The sequence below is a fragment of the Gorilla gorilla genome, chromosome 6 (assembly GCF_029281585.2).
Source record: "Gorilla gorilla gorilla isolate KB3781 chromosome 6, NHGRI_mGorGor1-v2.1_pri, whole genome shotgun sequence".
NCBI classification, from domain to species: Eukaryota; Metazoa; Chordata; class Mammalia; order Primates; family Hominidae; genus Gorilla; species Gorilla gorilla.
In genome coordinates, this window is record NC_073230.2 from 52,796,418 (window position 1) to 52,814,168 (window position 17,751).

The 17,751-nt window shown below is 48.4% G+C and overlaps 1 protein-coding gene, 2 long non-coding RNA genes and 1 other non-coding gene across 12 annotated transcripts in view; 1 reads left to right on the plus strand and 3 right to left on the minus strand.

Moving 5' to 3' along the window:
• Positions 1–2,660: 2,660 nt before the first annotated feature.
• Positions 2,661–6,325, minus strand: LOC101153507 (uncharacterized). Of its 2 annotated transcripts, XR_010134672.1 has the most exons (4): positions 6,155–6,317; positions 4,012–5,724; positions 3,477–3,701; positions 2,661–2,960 (listed from the first exon to the last, which is right to left on the minus strand). It is a non-coding gene; the product is annotated as an uncharacterized lncRNA (long non-coding RNA). The 2 variants fall into 2 exon arrangements; XR_010134673.1 differs by having other exon boundaries at positions 3,477–5,724; positions 6,155–6,325.
• LOC115935483 (small nucleolar RNA SNORA9) lies at positions 5,020–5,152 on the minus strand. The gene has a single exon (XR_004071108.1). It is a non-coding gene; the product is annotated as a small nucleolar RNA SNORA9 (small nucleolar RNA).
• Positions 6,326–6,330: 5 nt separating the features above from the next.
• The window catches only part of CCM2 (CCM2 scaffold protein), a 90,601-nt gene continuing 79,180 nt past the window's right edge, over positions 6,331–17,751 (plus strand). The window contains exons 1-2 of one of the 8 annotated variants that reach the window (XM_055347796.2): positions 6,331–6,698; positions 6,854–7,003. In XM_055347796.2, coding sequence (XP_055203771.1) covers positions 7,001–7,003 — 3 coding nt within the window. In that variant the 5' untranslated portion in view covers positions 6,331–6,698; positions 6,854–7,000. The remainder of the gene's footprint in view (positions 6,699–6,853; positions 7,004–17,751) is intronic. The other 7 variants (XM_055347797.2, XM_055347802.2, XM_055347804.1 and 4 more) reach the window with 7 other exon arrangements.
• LOC129523865 (uncharacterized) lies at positions 11,701–16,368 on the minus strand. Its single transcript, XR_008667524.2, has 3 exons — positions 16,051–16,368; positions 15,091–15,206; positions 11,701–12,911 (listed from the first exon to the last, which is right to left on the minus strand). It is a non-coding gene; the product is annotated as an uncharacterized lncRNA (long non-coding RNA).

Here is a 17,751-nt window from a genome sequence, read left to right on the forward strand (position 1 = left end):
CACTGGCCTGAAAAATCCCCAAATTTGTAAGTGGGCAGCCTCTGGCTCCACCCTGGGCCGGACCTGGGGCTCCTCTTGGGCAAATTCAAAGTCAGTCCTTCGGAACTCTGACAAGTGTGGCCTCCTCCCCACCCCCAGGCTCTTGGGCTGGTGCTTTTGAAGGGTTTCCCAAACCTACACTCAAGTCTGGGAATTCTTACCCAGACTCTTGCCAGCTCATCTGTCTTTTCAAGTTTCACTTCCCCAACCCCCAGGGAGTCAAGCCAACCAGTGGAACCAAGATGGCTGTATTCCAGTAAAACGTTAAGGACACCGAAATCTGAACTTCGCAAACTTTTCATCTGTCACGTAATCATACTATTTTGGGTATTTCCCCCACCACTAACCACTTAAAAATGTCAAGACCACTCTTAGCTCAGAGATTTGGCTGGTGGGAGGAGTTTGCCCGCCCTTGCTTTAGCTGCTGCTGGTTGCTGGGACCCTGGGCGTCCTTCCTTGGTAGTTTGCACAAATTTGCCATGCATTGCCTCATTTGATTCTCATGACACATGTAGGAGTTACTGTTATTTTCATTTTACATATATTAAAACCGAGGCTGAGATGACATCACTACAAAGGAAGTTCCCTCCTGGGTCAACAGACCTCTGGGCCCTTATAGCACTGAATTCAGTGGGTCCTACTCAAATCCCAGGGAAAAGTCGGTCAGTCAGAGTCACGGCCTGGTCCTCAGAAGGCAGGACAAATGGTAGCTCTATCTGCAGCTTCCCCAGGGCATGCTCCTTACAGGGTATGACTGGTAGAACATGTAGATGAACAAACGCAGAGGCTCCTAATGGAAGGACACCAAGGAGGGGCCACCACCAACTCAAGCCTGGCAGGGGCTGAGGAAACCATCCTGGCCCTGGTGAGTTTCACTCTCATTATCTCATCTGGATCAGTTTCACAATGCCTGCCTCCACCAGGGCTCCTACGGCTGCACCTGCAGGTCCCTTGCCCTCACCCTCCTCGTTGCAACCTTCAAATCCCAGGCTTGCTCTGTTGGTGCTGACCTTGCAGCAAATCCCCAGCCCCAGAAAAATGTCCCCTTTCAGGGGAGTTGCTTTTTCGGCTCTACACAACTGTACCATAACTTAGTATTTCTATTTAAAATTTTTTTTTTTACCTCATCTGAGGTGATACCATTGGGCTAATTGTAGGGGAATGGCTCTACCTAGGGGTATACTCTCATAGGCCACAGGCCACACAGCTCAGCTGAGCCTCCTGGAACTGACAGTGGAGGCCTAGGAGGCGCTGCCATAAGGCCAGCTCCATTCCCCGCTCCATCCTTCTGGGAGGCTATCAGGAGTTAACTGTCTCCTGGGATTTTTTTCTAAGCAGGGATGTGAGACTTCCGGTTCGTACCCCACTCCCCCCATGGTATAGCTGCAGACTAGACAATCTGCTCAGCTGCAGTCTAGAATTGGCTCCTCAACAAGGGGAGATGCTGTGCCTCCTGTTGCAGGCCCCTTTGGGTGCTTTTCCATTCACTGTCAGTAGTAAATTGGATGTAAGTCACTGGAGGCTGGGTGCGGTGGCTCACGCCTATAATCCCAGCACCTTGGGAGACTGAGACAGGTGGATCACCTGAGGTCAGGGAGTTCGAGACCAGCCTGACCAACATGGTAAAACCCCATGTCTACTAAAAATACAAAAATTAAGGCATGGTGGCATATGCCTGTAATCCCAGCTACTTAAGAGGCTGGGACAGGAGAATCGCTTGAACTCGGGAGGTGGAGGTTATAGTGAGCTATCATGCCACTGTACTCTAGCCTGGGCGACAGAGCAAGACTTCGTCTCAAAAAAAAAAAAAAAAAAAAAAAAAATGCTGGGCCTGGTGGCTCACGCCTGTAATCCTAGCACTTTGGGAGGCTGAGGTGGGTGTATCATGAGGTCAGGAGTTCCAAGACCGCCTGGCCAAGATGGTGAAACCCCGTCTCTACTAAAAATACAAAATTAGCTGGGCATGGTGGTGGGCGCCTGTAATCCTAGCTACTTGGGAGGCTGAGGCAGGAAAATCACTTCATCCGGGAGGCAGATGTTGCAGTGAGCTGAGATCATGCCACTGCACTCCAGCCTGGATGACAGAGACTCCATCTCAAAGAAAAAAAAAAAGTCACTGGTACTTTACTGGCTCTATTTGTCAGGCCTTGGCCTGGCCTGCTGCAACATTCCTTGACAACATCCCCAACACCAACCTGGGGCACATCACACATATTAAGGGTATTACTTCTGTAACTTGTTTGAATGCTTAGGTGAATACCTAAGACCATCTGATGAGACAGAATGTCTTATCGAGCCAACCATCAAATGTTCCTGGAAACCACTCAGGATCTCAAGGTAAAGCTCCTGATGACAGTGCCTTTGTGCACCATCACCTCACTGTAGAACTCAGCCAGTTGGCCTTGGCTTGTGAACTCTCACCACAGCTTGCCACTGTCAGTTGAAACTGGTGGCACATGCATGTAAGATGATCAGAGTTCCAAGTGGCTATCTACAAGCATGAGCATTGAGAATGGTGAAATACTTGGGGATCCCTTGGACTTAGCGGACAACTCCTTCAAGAAGACGCAGGGTCTTCCTATCTTTGCATCTGGCATATGTAAAGAAGAGGCAAGACTAAATCACATATTTAAATCCATATTTATTAAATATCCCTTGTTTTTCATTCAGGAGATACCAGAAGGGCCCAGGTCCTGGTGCACGGCAAAGCTTCTCATTCTGGAAGAAGAGAACCTGGCACCCAAACCTAGGGCCAGAGGTCTGTCTGTCAGACCCACAGCCCAGGCCCAGAACTGGAAATTCCTGACTCCTTCCAGAAGGGCAACAAGCGAGGTTTCAAACTTGCTCAATTAAGGTGCCAAGGCTTGCATTCAAATTCAGCTCCACTCCTCACTAGGTGTATTAACACAGGCAGGCCTCATCTGTAAAAATGAGATGAGAAACACTTCAGAGACCTGTTGTGAAAATTAAGTGACATAATTGACACAACTAGGGATTATTACAAACCCCTGTTGCCATCGGTGGCAACAACAGAACTGAACCCTACTTACCAACTCCTGAACCCACTCCCACCATGAGCTGAGAGGCCTGTGACCAACCTCAGTGGCAGCCCATGCCCTTTCCAGGGGCTGAAACACTGGCCACTGACCTAAGGTAACTCCGGAGAAAAGACTATATATGTTGAAACCAAATCACAAAAGCAGTAAAATACCACCCTCAAGAATCAGGGTTCATGAGTCCAAACACTAGACAACTGTTTGTCCCAAAATAGTATCGTGAGCTTGAAGACAATGAACCTTTCTGGGATTCAATCACCTGACTTACCACACGGGAAGGTCAAAATAAGGTGACGGTTTTTGAACTTTTCCTTAGCCAGGTGACTCTAAATAAAACAGGAGTGAAGTGACTTGCCAGGTCAGACCTTCCTGTACACTTACCCCTGCACAGGTTCCAAGGAACAGCCTGGCAGCCACTGAAGGTATCTTCTCTCAGGTCAGGTCCCCTCTAGCTCCGGCATCTCGGGATTGCTGCTGTAGAAACACTGAGGGATGGCAGGCACTCTTGTGCCATGTGCTGGGTCAGGGACACAGAGTGAAGCCACTGGTGAGAGGTGGCTGTCAGGAAGTGGCAGCTAACACGGTCGCCTCCCAGTTTCATGGACACTGGTAGAAAATACAAAATTCCTCGATTAGGGACAAGGGACCACTGATTATTCAAGACAATAGCAATAGCCAGAGCATCAGCATTTTCCACCACCCTCCCAAGCCCCAGTTCCCATAGGGGAGTCAGAGGCACCTGCATGGGCCATTGGACTACTACAAGAAAGGAGCGCAGGACTCTACCCTTTCACAACGCACAGCAAGAATGCCTGCCCTCTGCTCTAGAAGAAGGTACTAACCTCTTACCTTCCAAGGCGGTAGAACATGCTTGAAAAGATAGTAAGTGAAAAGGGGTAGCCAGTGCTTTACTCACAAGACTGCTTGAACATGAGACTCAAGGAGGGACCTCAGCAGGCCTGGGGTGTTCAGCAACTATTCTTGGCCTGAAAAGACACAATCAGCTGGAAGCCTCTACCTTTAAGAGAGGTGACCCCACCACCCAGAGGAACACAGGAGCTGTGCTGCTCGTGCTATGCTCAAGCCAGCAACACTCTTCTCATCCCAGCCAGTCCTTTAACACACCTAACACCAAGACAAGAACTTGAAGGCATCCATCTCCTTCCCATCCAAACTTCCCACCGGCTTCTATATTCCACTCAGGCTGCAGGATTAGAGAGGCCTGGCATCAAACCCTGATCTGCTGGTTTGTGGCTGGGCAACCCTGGACACATAATTCTGACCCTGGGCCCCTCATCTGTACTGAACTTAAAAACGACCTCATGGTGATACCTCAGATATTTAAAACAATTAAGAGGTTTGGCGCAAAATAGGTGTTCAACAACATTAGCACCTTCCTCTTCCATGAGTTTTTCCTTTAAGATGAGCACACATTGACCTCACCCTCCACTAGCTCCTGGGGCACTCAGCTCCTCTGCAGAACTGAGACTTTGGTTCTCTTTGCTTTGCCTTGTAAATATCCTATTCCATGAGTCTCTCAGGGCAGGACTCTTCCCTGTTATTCCTCTTCACTGTTTCAACTCCTACCCTTACCACCTCTCTTGGCTTCATCCTCAACTTTTATAAGACTTTTGCTTTAAGTGTATAATAAAATAAAATTTGTACTGAGCCTGGAGCGCAGCAAACACTCAGGATTCCCTTCACCTTTCACACCAGCATTGTCCAAAACAACTTCCACAGCGACAGAAATGCCCTCTAATCTGTGTGGTCCAATATGGTAGCCACTGGCCACCTGTGGCTACTGATCATCTGAAATGTGGCTAGTGTGAAAATGAAATAGAACTCATGCGTGCCAAGTGCCTACCACATTAGATGGCACAGATCTATACAAGGCCCAGCACACTAGATCCAGGAGGGAGGAAGTCATTGTCTGAAATTTCTATAACCTTGCTCTGGATGGAGCAGGGCAAGGCCTCAAACCGTTTCAAAACTGTTCTAGCAAGCACTGAAGGAATGCATAGGGTCACCGCAGACCCAAGCACGCTGGAGGCTTGCTACCCTCATTCACCCAAATCCCCCACACTCAAGGAATCTGGCAGTCCACTCTCACTAAGCACCAGTCCCTGCTGGGGGCTGTGGGAAGAGACCAGAGTTCAACTAGGCACCTGAGCTTGGTTCCAGGAGCCCAGAGCTACTGATGACTCTCAGGGAAAGATCCTTTCTGGCTGAGGAAGAAGGGAAGGTGTCTTATTAAATTATTAAATAGATCAGACAACACGAACTAAAATTCCACATTATTCTATGACACTACAATTCTAGCATGGCTTTTCACTGTGACCAGAAACATCCTTATCATCATGTAGTTAATATAAATACTGCCTTTTCCCCTTCATTTTTTTCTCATGTATCTTACGGCTCAGAAATCACTTCTGAAGGAGTAAGTAGACCAGGCACATGAAGTAGATTTCATTTTCCCCATGAAATAATGGTTCAGAGAAAACGCAGGCCTAGTTCCAGGAAGGCAGAGTTGGGGTCTCTGCAACGTGATTTACCGGGGCATCTTGCAAAGGAGTTGCTGTGACAGTAAGCTCTTCCACTTTGAGACCATCACCTCAGCCACGGCTCCCACCTAGAAGGGAACAAATGCAGTTAGCTCCAAACGCAGTTAGCTTCAGCTTGTGCCTCTGAACCATTATCCAGCTCTAGCTCCTTGCAACGCCTGGCCCACTCTACAGCCTCTCTTGCGGCAGGTCTACACGCCACCCCATGCCTTTCGGTGAGGTCCCTCCTGACCACACGTCCCATCCCACCTACTGGGGTCCACCCGGGTCATGCAGGAGAAGCCCCACTTCTCTGCTGAAAGAGAAGCACGAGGTTACTCATCACGTAATCCCCGAGTCTCCTTCGGGTAAAATGTTCCGAACGCGCTCAACCGCCTCTTGAGAGGAAGTAGCACGTGTAGTGAAGGCTTGGTCTCCAAGAACCACTGGTGCCCCCACTCACTGCGGCCCAGCCTCCCACGCCGCCCGCCACTGAACCCAATCCCCCAGGACCCCCACCTGGGCTCAGGAATGGTCAGGCAACACGTGGGGCCCAGGATGGCGGTGGATGACCAGACTGCCGAAGACCGCGCCGCTGCGACTACCGAGTACGGAGTACAGGTCTGCCAGCCAAGACTGACGCCACGCGCTGCGCCGCGCACCTCGACGTCACCGCGTAGTCCCGCCCCGAAGCCGTGCGTGGCCGGGGCCACAGCGTTTGGGGTAGATGACGTCACGCGGCCGCGGGCGCTCGCTTGGTAGGGTGTGCTGGGGCGTAGAGTTTAGGGTCCTGAGGCTGCCTCTGCGTGTCAACTCAGTGGAGTCTCTCGACCGCCCTTTGTTACCCTCCTTTAGTGACCAGAAGGCTGGAGTTACGTAATCTGCCCCTACAGCTAAAACGACGGGGGCCTGACGGCGTGGCCTGGAGGGGCGCGCTGAGCCCCTAATGGGTGGTGCCTTCCTGGTGCGGCCGCACAGGCGGGGCCGGGCGGAATCCAAGCACGATGTGGACAGGGAGCCTTGGGAATGAACAGGAGCCTGCCTGTGGGAGCATGTGGGAAAGGTGATGCAAGTGGATGGGCAAATACAAATTATACATAGGGTTTAATTTTCCCTGAGGAAAATAAGGGACGAGAAACCATCCCCCTCCCTTTTTCTTTCAAAATTTCAGCCTCTCTCCTTTCCAAATGTACTCAAGTCTTTTTCTTATATGGCCAGGTTCAACTCAGGAATGTTTCTTGGGAGCCATCTCCTTGAAGTGTAATTGTTCGCTGGGTGCGGTGGCTCACGCCTGCAATCCCAGCACTTCGGGAGGCTGAGGCAGGCGGATCACAAGATCAAGAGATCGAGACCATCGTGGCCAACATGGTGAGACTCTGTCCCTACTAAAAATACAAAAATTAGCTGGGCATGGTGAAGCGTGCCTGTAGTCCCAGCTACTCGGGAGGCTGAGGCAGGAGAATCGCTTGAACCCGGGAGGCGGAGGTTGCAGTGAGCCGACATAGCGCCACTGCACTCCAGCCTGGAGACAGAGCGAGACTCTGTCTCAAGAACAAAGAAAGAAAAAAATGCAATTGTTAAGGGACGAAAGGGCCAAGAGTCCAGCTTCTTAGGAGGACAAAGGCTTAACTTGGCACCTGACTCCAAATTGCAAAACCTACATAATGTGATGGGCTATCTCTACTTAGCTGCATAGAAAAAGTGAGTTTCTGTCTTTGTGTTGCCTTTAGCAGGTTGCATGTGATGTACAGCATCACAATCTGGTTTAATACTTATTCAATAATGGTTTTCTGTCTCTTCTACCTTTGTGGAGAGGTTTCATGGGTTGGGAGGAAACTACCCTCCACCCCCTACCCACCCCCAGGCAGAGGAAAGCACATTGAAAGGTCCTGAAATTGGGAAGGACATGGTTTGCTGGTGATACAGCTAAGTATTACAAGTTTGTAGTGTTCTGGAAGGGTCTCAATGAGGAGTGGGAGATAAGGACGATGTGTTCAAGGGTCTTGAATGATCAGGCTAGAAAAGTGAGAACGTGGTTGTATAAGTAAAAGCAGAGCAGTGCTTGAAACTCGTATTTTATGTATTGCACCTAGTAAATACATTCAATCACTTTACAATATACAAATCCCATACTTCACTAAGTGTCAAAACCCTAACAGACAGATAAGGCAGAACTGTTACTTCCAGATTACTAACATGGAAACTAAGCCCCACCCAAACAAGTTAAGTGGTTTGTTCAAGACCTCCTACAACAGGCTGGGCGCGGTGGCTTATGCCTGTCATCCCAGCACTTTGGGAGGCCGAGGCGGGGAGGCGGGTGGATCATCTGAGGTCAGGAATTTGGGACTAGCCTGACCGACATGGAGAAACCCGGTCTCTACTAAAAATACAAAATGAGCCGGGCGTGGTGGTGCCTGCCTGTAATCCCAGCTACTTGGGAGGCTGAGGCAGGAGAATTGCTTGAACCCAGGGGGCAGAGGTTGCGGTGAGCCAAGATCGCGCCATTGCACTCTAGCCTGGACAACAAGAGTGAAACTCCATCTCAAAAAAAAAAAAAAAAAAAAAGACCCCCTACAACAGCCAGGGCCTGGTGCAGGTTGTCCTAGCACAGGGTTCACTGGTCTGTCCATTCTGCCACTGCTATGAGATTGTAATGGCCCAACAGGTTCACCTTGCCTGCTGCCTAGGCAGAACCAATTTATCAAGACAGGTGAATTGCAATAGAGAAAGAATAATTCATGCAGAGCCAGCTGTGTGGGAAACTGGGACTTTTTTTTATTACTCAAATGAGTCTCCCCAAGCATTTGGAGGTCACAGTTTTTAAGGATAATTTGGAGGGTGGGTGGCATCCAGTGAGTCAGGAGTGCTGATTGATCGGGTCAGAGATGAAATCATAGGGAATTGAAGCTGTCTTGTGCTTGAGTCAGTTCCTGGGTGGGGGCCACAAGATCTGATGAGCCAGTTTATCGATCTGGGTGGTGCCAGCTGATCCATCCAGTGCCAGGTCTGCAAAATATCTCAAGCACTGATCTTAGACTTCAGTGATGTTATTCTCAGGAGCAATTTGGGGAGGGTCAGAATCCTGTAGCCTCTAGCTGCATGACTCCTAAATCATAATTTCTAATCTTTTGGCTAATTTGTTACTCCTACAAAGGCATTCTGGTCCCCAGGCAAGATGGGGGTTTGTTTTGGGAAAGGCCTATTATTGTCTTTCTTTTAAACTATAAACTAAGTTCCTCCCAAAGTCAGTTCAGCCTACACTCAGGAATGAACAAGGACAGCTTGGAAGTTAGAAGCAAGATGGAGTTGGTTCGGTCAGATCTCTGTCACTGTCTCAGTTATAATTTTGCAATGGTGGTTTCAAGATGATGAAAGAGTACTGGGAAAGTAAATAGCTACGAAGGGCCAGAGAAGGTGTGTTACCGAAGAAAGTGGGCTCTCCCAAGGGACTGAAAGAGAAGAGCTTTTTAACACAGTGATAACCCAAAAAAATTCACTAGAGAAGTGGGGGATGCGGCCAGGCGCGGTGGCTCACACCTCTATTCCCAGCACTTTGGGAGGCTGAGGTGAGCGGATCACCTGAGGTCAGGAGTTCAAGACCAGCGTGGCCAACATGGTGAAACCCCGTCTCTACTAAAAATACAAAAATTAGCTGGGTGTGGTAGTGCATGCCTGTGGTCCCAGCTACTCAGGAGGCTGAGGCAGGGGAATCGCTTGAACTCAGGAGGCGGAGGTTGCAGTAAGCCGAGATGGCGCCACTGTACTCCAGCCTGGGTGACAGAGCCAGACTCTGGCTCAAAAACAAACAACAAAGAGCCAGGCGTGGTGGCTCACACCTGTAATCCCAGTACTTTGGAAGGCAGGTTAGGAGTTCAAGAGCAGGCTGGCCAACATGGTGAAACGCCATCTCTACTAAAAATACAAAAAATTAGCCGGGCGTGGTAGCACAACGCCTGTGATCCCAGCTACTTGGGAGGCTGAGGCAGGAGAATTGCTTGAACCTGGGAGGCAGAGGTTGCTTGAACCCAGGAGGCAAAGCCAAGTTTGTGCCATTGCATCCAGCCTGGGCAACAGAGTGAGACCCTGTCTCAGAAAAAAAAGAGAAGGGGAGATGCTTACTTATTATCAAAGTAATTAGAGGCCAGACATCATGGCCTGTAATCCCAGCACTTCAGGAGGCTCAGACAGGAGGATTGCTTTAGCCCAGGAGTTCAAGACCAGCTTGAGCAACATCACAAAACCCGTCTCTACAAAAAGTTTAAAAATTAGCCAGTCATGGTGGCGTCCGCTGATAGTCCCAGCTACTCAGGAGGCTGAGGGGGTGGGAAGATCACTTGAGCCCCAGAGGTTGAGGCTGCAATGAGCTGTGATTATGCCAATGCATTCCAGCTTGGGTGACACACCCAGACCCCGTCTCAAAAACAAAACAAAAAAAACAAAATCTGAAAGGATGCCAAAACATAAAAATCACATTATCAGTTTAATTGTGATTTTGCTGGGAAACTACATGAGACTGGCACAAAGAGAGAAACATGACAGCAGTATTTTAACTGCTTATCAGAATACTAAAAATAACTTTCTTCAAACCCACATCTCAAATGAGTAATTCCATTGTTCTTCCAGGCCAACTAGTGACGCACGATATTTTTCTTCTTAGTTCAGCTAAAATCTGGGCTCTTGTCTCCCGATCAGGAAAAATTAGGCACATGGACACATTGAAGGGTCAGAAAGTATTAAGTGAAAAGAAAGCCCTTAGCAAAGAGGCGGTCCTGTCAACAGGCTCCCACTCCACAGACTGAATATCAGGCCACCATACTGGAGCTGAAGAAGCCCGGCTCCTCCCCTGCATAAAGCATGAATTCCTGGTGGCTCCACCCCATTTCCCCAGTGCACATGTAGGCCTCTAATCTGAGCCACTCCACACTGATTTATTTCCCTTACTGCACATGTGTTAAGGGATAGAATTTTTCACTGTAGGCATGTTTAGGCAAGCCCCCTGTGCATAATGACCTGGATGGCATTTGGCTGTCTCCTGCCTCTATCAGTAGCATATTTAGGGGAGGAAAGATGAATTTTCTTGCTACCCTTCTAAATTCTCAGCTAGAGTCCTTGTAACAAAAGATAGATTTTTTTTTTTTGAGACAGGGTCTCACTGTGTCTCCCAGGCTAGAGCACAGTGGTGCTATCATGGCTCACTGCAACCTCCACACCCCCAGGCTCAAGTGATCCTCCCATCTCAGCCTCCCAAGTAACTGGGACTACAGGAGCTTGCCACAACACCTGGCTATTTATTTATTTATTTTTGAGACAGAGTCTTGCTCTGTCACCCAGGCTGGAGTGCAGTGGCATGATCTCGGCTCACTGCAACCTCTGCCACCCGGGTTCAAGCAATTCTCCTGCCTCAGCCACCCGAGTAGCTGGGATTACAGGCACTTGCCACCATGCCTGGCTAATTTTTGTATTTTTAGTAGAGGCGGGGGTTTCACCATCTTGGCCACTCTGGTCTTGAACTCCTGACATTGTGATCCACCTGCCTCGGCTTCCCAAAGTGCTGGGATTACAAGTGTGAGCCACTGCGCCTGGCCCTAATTTTTTAATTTTTTATTTCGTAGAGACGGGCTCCTGTCATGTTGCCCAGGCTGATCTCCAGCTCCTGGGTTCAAGCAATCCTCTTGCCTTGGCCTCCCAAGATGTTGGGATTATAGGTGGGAGCCACCATGCCCAGCCCAAAAGATTAACAAGAGAAAAACAAATGGAGCTATATTAACATGTATACTTTGCATGTACATGTGAGATGCCCAAGAAAATGAGTAATTCTCAAAGGAGTGGCTTAGAATTCAGGTTTAAGTACCATCTTCAGCTAAAAACAAAGAAGGGAGTGAGGAAGGCCAGTTTTGGGAAAAAGACCCGGAGAAGCACAGAAAACAAGTTGCTGCCTTCTCCATTGACAAGGGTCTCTGGTGATTTAGAGTCATCTTTCTCTTCCTGGTACAGAGAGGGAGACACCCTTACAAAGAGCGATTTCTTTTAAGACTGTGAATTTCTCTTTTTTTTTTTTTTTAGTATTTATTGATCATTCTTGGGTGTTTCTCGGAGAGGGGGATTTGGCAGGGTCATAGGACAATAGTGGAGGGAAGGTCAGCAGATAAACATGTGAACAAGGGTCTCTGGTTTTCCTAGGCAGAGGTCCCTGCGGCCTTCCAGTGTTTGTGTCCCTGGGTACTTGAGATTAGGGAGTGGTGATGACTCTTAACAAGCATGCTGCCTTCAAGCATCTGTTTAACAAAGCACATCTTGCACCGCCCTTAATCCATTTAACCCTGAGTGGACACAGCACATGTTTCAGAGAGCATGGGGTTGGGGGTAAGGTTATAGATTAACAGCATCCCAAGGCAGAAGAATTTTTCTTAGTACATAACAAAATGGAGTCTCCTGTATCTACTTCTCTCCACACAGACACAGCAACAATCTGATCTCTCCTTCCTTTCCCCACATTTCCCCCCTTTTCTACTCGACAAAACCGCCATCGTCATCATGGCCCGTTCTCAATGAGCTGTTGGGCACACCTCCCAGACGGGGTGGCGGCCGGGCAGAGGGGCTCCTCACTTCCCAGACGGGGCAGCTGGGCAGAGGCGCCCCCCACCTCTCGGACGGGGCGGCGGCCGGGCAGAGGCGCCCCCCCACCTCCTGGATGGGGCGGCTGCCGGGTGGGGGCTGTCCCCCACCTCCCGGACGCGGCGGCTGGCCGGGCGGGGGCTGCCCCCCACCTCCCGGACGGGGTGGCTGCCGGGCGGAAGGGCTCCTCACTTCTCAGACGGGGCGGCTGGGCAGAGACGCTCCTCACCTCCCAGACGGAGTGGCGGTCGGGCAGAGACACTCCTCAGATCCCAGACGGGGTCGCGGCCGGGCAGAGGCGCTCCTCACTTCCCAGACGGGGAGTCGGGGCAGAGGCGCTCCCCACATCTCAGACGATGGGCGGCCGGGCAGAGACGCTCCTCACTTCCTAGACGGGATGGCGGCCGGGAAGAGGCGCTCCTCACTTCCCAGACTGGGCGGCCGGGCAGAGGGGCTCCTCACATCCCAGACGATGGGCGGCCAGGCAGAGACGCTCCTCACTTCCCAGACGGGGTGGTGGCCGGGGTGAATTTCTCTTTCAAAGGGGTAGCTTATGCTGTTTTTATAGCTTCTGTTTCTCAAAATTACTAGCTCAAAATAATCCTTATGCCAAGGAGGCATATTTTGGGGTGGCATATTCTGGTCTCCTACAGATGTATGCCTGAAAAGAAAATTAGCAATTTGGCTCTAGAAGAATAAACAGTGTTAGCTAATGAGATGTCAAAATGGAACTTGCAAGGTTGCTTCCGTTGGAGGCCACACAGTGTGGCTGTATTTCTGAGGGGTCATTCTGATCCAGAGTTGATTTGGTCCTTCATGATTTATAGGCCTGGAAACTGGATATTAAAATTCACTGATAGTTCACTCTAATCAACTCTAAAGTGTCTTTCCTTCACTAATGAAGTCTATATGGTTTTATCATGTGCACAACAGTCAAAGTGTTGCATGTCATACGTCAAAGAATAACTCAGAGAAGGCCAGGCGCGGTGGTTCATGCCTGTAATCCCAACACTTTGGGATGCCAAAGCGGGTGGATCATGAATGAGGTCAGGAGTTCGAGACCAGCCAGGCCAATATGATGAAACCCTGTCTCTACTAAAAATACGAAAATTAGCAGGGCGTGGTGGCACACGCCTGTAGTCCCAGCTACTCGGGAGGCTGAGGCAGAAGAATCGCTTGAACCCAGGAGGCAGAGGTTGCAGTGAGCCAAGATTGTGCTACTGCACTCCAGCCTGGGCCACAGAGCGAGACTCTGTCTCAAAACAAACAAACAAACAAAAATCAGAGACATCTAGTTAGTTATTTGCAAGCTATTTCTCATATGAGGGAGACAATTGATAGACTCAAGGACAGATGGCTGAGAGGCACAATAAGAAAACAACTGCAGTCAGTTTCGAGACCAGTGAAAAGATTCACTTAAAAAAATTGGCTGGTTGGCTGGCTGCAGTGGCTCACACCTGTGATCCCGACACTCTGCGAGGCCGAGGCTGCTGGATCACCTGAGGTCAGGAGTTTGAGACCAACCTGGCCAACATGGTGAAACCCTGTCTCTACTAAAAATACAAAAATTGGCTGGGCGTGGTGGCGCATGCCTGTAATCCTAGCTACTCGGGAGGCTGAGGCAGGAGTCGCTTGAACCCAGGAGGTGGAGGTTGCAGTGAGCCAAGATCATGCCACTGCACTCCAGCCTGGGCAATAGAGCAAGACTCTGTCTCAAAAAAGAAAAAAAATTGGCTGGAAGGCTGGGCACAGTGGCTCATGCCTGTAATCCCAGCACTTTGGGAGGCCAAGACAGATGGATTGCTTGAGTCCATGCGTTCAAGACCAGCCTGGGCAACATGGTGAAACCCTGTCTCTACAAAAAATACAAAAATTAGCCAGTGTGGTGGCGTGCATCTGTAGTCCCAGCTACTTGGGAGGCTGAGGTGGGAGGATAGCTGGAGCCTGGGAGGTTGAGGGTGCAGTGAGTCGAGATGGTTCCACTGCATTCTAGCCTGGGTGACAGAGTGAGACCCTGTCTCAAAAAAAAAAAAAAAAAATTGGCTGAAATCTAGCAAAAATGCAAATCTGGGAACACTGTCTTTGAATAGGCCAATTAAGTGTAAATTTTCAGTGTTTAGGGGTTTTCTTAAAACCAGGGAAACATTACCTGAACAGGGCCTAGCTGGGAAGCATCTATGAGAAACTATGTTCAGGTAATGTTGCCAGTGCCCCTCCACCTCAGTCTGGCTCAGTGTACATAATTTCCCTTATTAGAGTTTATTTCAGATACAAGGAGGAATCCCACATAGTCCGTACCTTCAAAGGAGCTTATTCTAGTAGAGGAAATGTCCTAAACCTGGTTAACTCTAGCATCACAGACATACAGATACAGTTATCTGGAAACTAGAGGAGGGAAAAATTGCATCCAGAAATTTAGTGGAAGATGTGATTATTGAGCTGGGTCACAAAGCTCAACAGCCAAATTCACCAGCAGTCTAAAAGACTTGGGTTTAAGCCAGGTGCGGTGGCTCACACCTGTAACCCCAGCACTTTGGGAGGCCGAAGCAGGCAGATCACGAGGTCAAGAGATTGAAACCATCCTGGCCAACATGGTGAAACCCCATCTCTACTAAAATACAAAAATTAGTTGGGCAAAAAGATTTGGGTTTATTAACCTACCATGACCAGGGAGAGCACCCCAGAGGAAGAAGGGCTGCTTCTCATTACGAGGGAATAGGAAGGGGACTTTGTAAGGTTTGGGCTGGCCCTGAGTAATTCTGAAGAGGGGACAAGGGGAAGTGAGTATCATGGCTATAAAGTTGCTTTCATGAAGTGTGGGCAGTTTAGTAATTGGGTACCTTGGTCGCTTTTGTTCAAGATGTAGGAGTCACACAACAGGCTGGGGAGGTTATTGGTAAGAAAGCAGTAATCATAAGTAGGTGGCTGTTAGGACACTTTACAGCCAAGGTGTGACCTGGAGAGAAAGAAAAGATTGTTTTATGTTATAATTGTCTCATTGGTGTCTGTTATGAGAGACTGAATATACAAATAGACAATGGCTGGACCATTTGTACAACTAGAACTCTGACTGACAACCTGCAGAAACCTCCTCAGGAAACCAGTTCGTTATCTACAGCAACCAGCCCAGGAAACAAGCCTGCTGTAAGTCATACTTGCAGGAAGCCAGGTGTTATCTCTAGTGACAATCCAGGAGTAACTTTTCTAACAGCCCCCAAAGCCTAGGACTTAATTAATAACTGGCACCCTATCTCTCACCAGATACAAAAATCAACTCAAAATGGATTAAAGACTTAAACATAAGACCTGAAACTACAAAACTACTAGAAGAAAACATAGGGGAAATGCTTCAAGACATTGAATGAGGCAAAGATTTTATGGCTAAAATTTCAAAAGCATAGGCAACAAAACCAAAAATAGACAAATGGGACTATATTAAGCGAAACTAAAAAGCTTCTGCACAGCAATGGAAACAATCAACTGAGTGAAAAGACAACCTTTAGAATGGGAGAAAATATTTGCAAACTATTCATGCGGCAAGGGACTAATATCCAGAATATACAAGGAACTCAAACAACTTGACAGCAAAAAACCACAAATAATCCATTAAAAAGTGGGCGAAGAATCTGAGTAGACATTTCTCAAAAGAAGATGTACAAATAACAAATAGGTACATATAAAAAAATACTCAATATCATGAGTCATCAGGGAAATGCAAATCAAAACCACAATGAGATACCATTTCACCCCATTTAGAATGGTTATTATCAAAAAGGCAAAAAATAAGGATGTTGGCGCACCTGCAGTCTCAGCTACTTAGGAGGCTGCGGTGGGAGGATCCATTGAGCCCAGGAGTTCAAGGCTGCGGTGAGTTAAGATCACGCCACTGCACTCCAGCCTGGGTAACAGAGGGAAACCCTGTCTGTAAAAAAAAAAATAAAAGACAAAAAAATAAGGTTGAGCGTGGTGACTCAAGCCTATAATCCCAGCACTTTGGGAGGCTGAGCCGCGAGGATTGCTTGAGCCCAGGAATTTGAGAGCAGCCTGGGCAACATAGAGACCTCATCTCTACAAAAAGTAAAAAAATTAGCCAGGTGTGATAGCAGACACCTGTGGTTCCAGCTACTGGGGAGGCTGAGGTGGGAGGATCTCTTGAGTCTATGAGATCAAGGCTGTAGTGAGCAGTGATCATACCACTGCACTCCAGCCTGGGTGACAGAGTGAGACCTCATGTCAAAAAAAATTAGTATATATACACAATAGAATACTATTTGGCCATAAGAAAAAAAATGAAAATGTCATTTGCAGCAACATAAATAGAGCTAGAGGTCACTATGTAAGCCTGTAATCCCAATACTTGGGAGGCTGAGGTCGGAGGATGGCTTGAAACTAGGAGTTGGAGACCAGCCTGGGCAACATAGTGACCTCATCCCTGTAAATTTTTTTTTAAACAAAAAAACAAAGACAAGTATTGCATTTACTCACTCATATGCGGGAGCTAAACAAATATTCATCTCATTGAGATAGAGACTGGGATGATAGACACCAGAGGCTGGGAAGGGTGTGTGTTGGGGGAAAGTAGGGGGCTGAAGAGAGGTTGGTTAGCGTGTACAAACATACAGCTAAATAGAAGCAATAATTTCTCATGTGGGGTGTGTGTGTGTGTGTGTGTGTGTGTGTGTGTGTGAGACAGATCTTGCTTGTTGCCCAGGCTGGAGTGCAGTGGTGCAATGACAGCTCACTGCAGCCTCGACCTCCTGGGCTCAAGGACTCCACTTCAGGCCCCTGAGTAGCTGGGACCACAGGTGCACACCACTATGCCCAGCTAATTTTTGTATTTTTTGTAGAAAAAGGATCTCACTATATTGCCCAGGCTGGTCTCCAATTCCTGGGTTCAAGTGATCTTCCCAGCTTAGCCTCTCCAAGTGCTTGGATTACGGGTTTGAGCCACCACACCCAGCCTAAATTCTAATGTTCCATAGCAGAGTAAGATGACTATAGTTAACAACAATGTACTGTATATTTCAGAATAGCTAGGAGAGATCTGAAATGTCCCCAACACAAAGAAATAAGTGTTCAGGTGATGAATATCCTAAATACCCTGATTTTATTATTACACATCATATGCATGTATCAAAATATCACATGTATTTTGGCCGGGTGCAGTGGCTCATGCCTGTAATCTCAGAACTTTGGGAGGCTAAGATGGACAGATCACATGAGGCCAGGAGTTCGAGACCAGCCTGGGCAACATGGTGAAACCCTGTCTCTACTAAAAATACAAAAATTAGCCAGGCGTGGTAGTGGGCGCCTGTAATTCCAGCTACTCTGGAGGCAGGAGAATCGCTTGAAACTTGGGGGTGGATGTTGCAGTGAGCTGAGATTGCACCACTGCACTACAGCCTGGGCAATACAGAGGAAGACTCTGTCTCAAAAAAAAAAAAAAATTAGCCTGGTGTGGTGGTGCATGCCTGTAATCCCAGCTACTTGGGAAGCTGAGG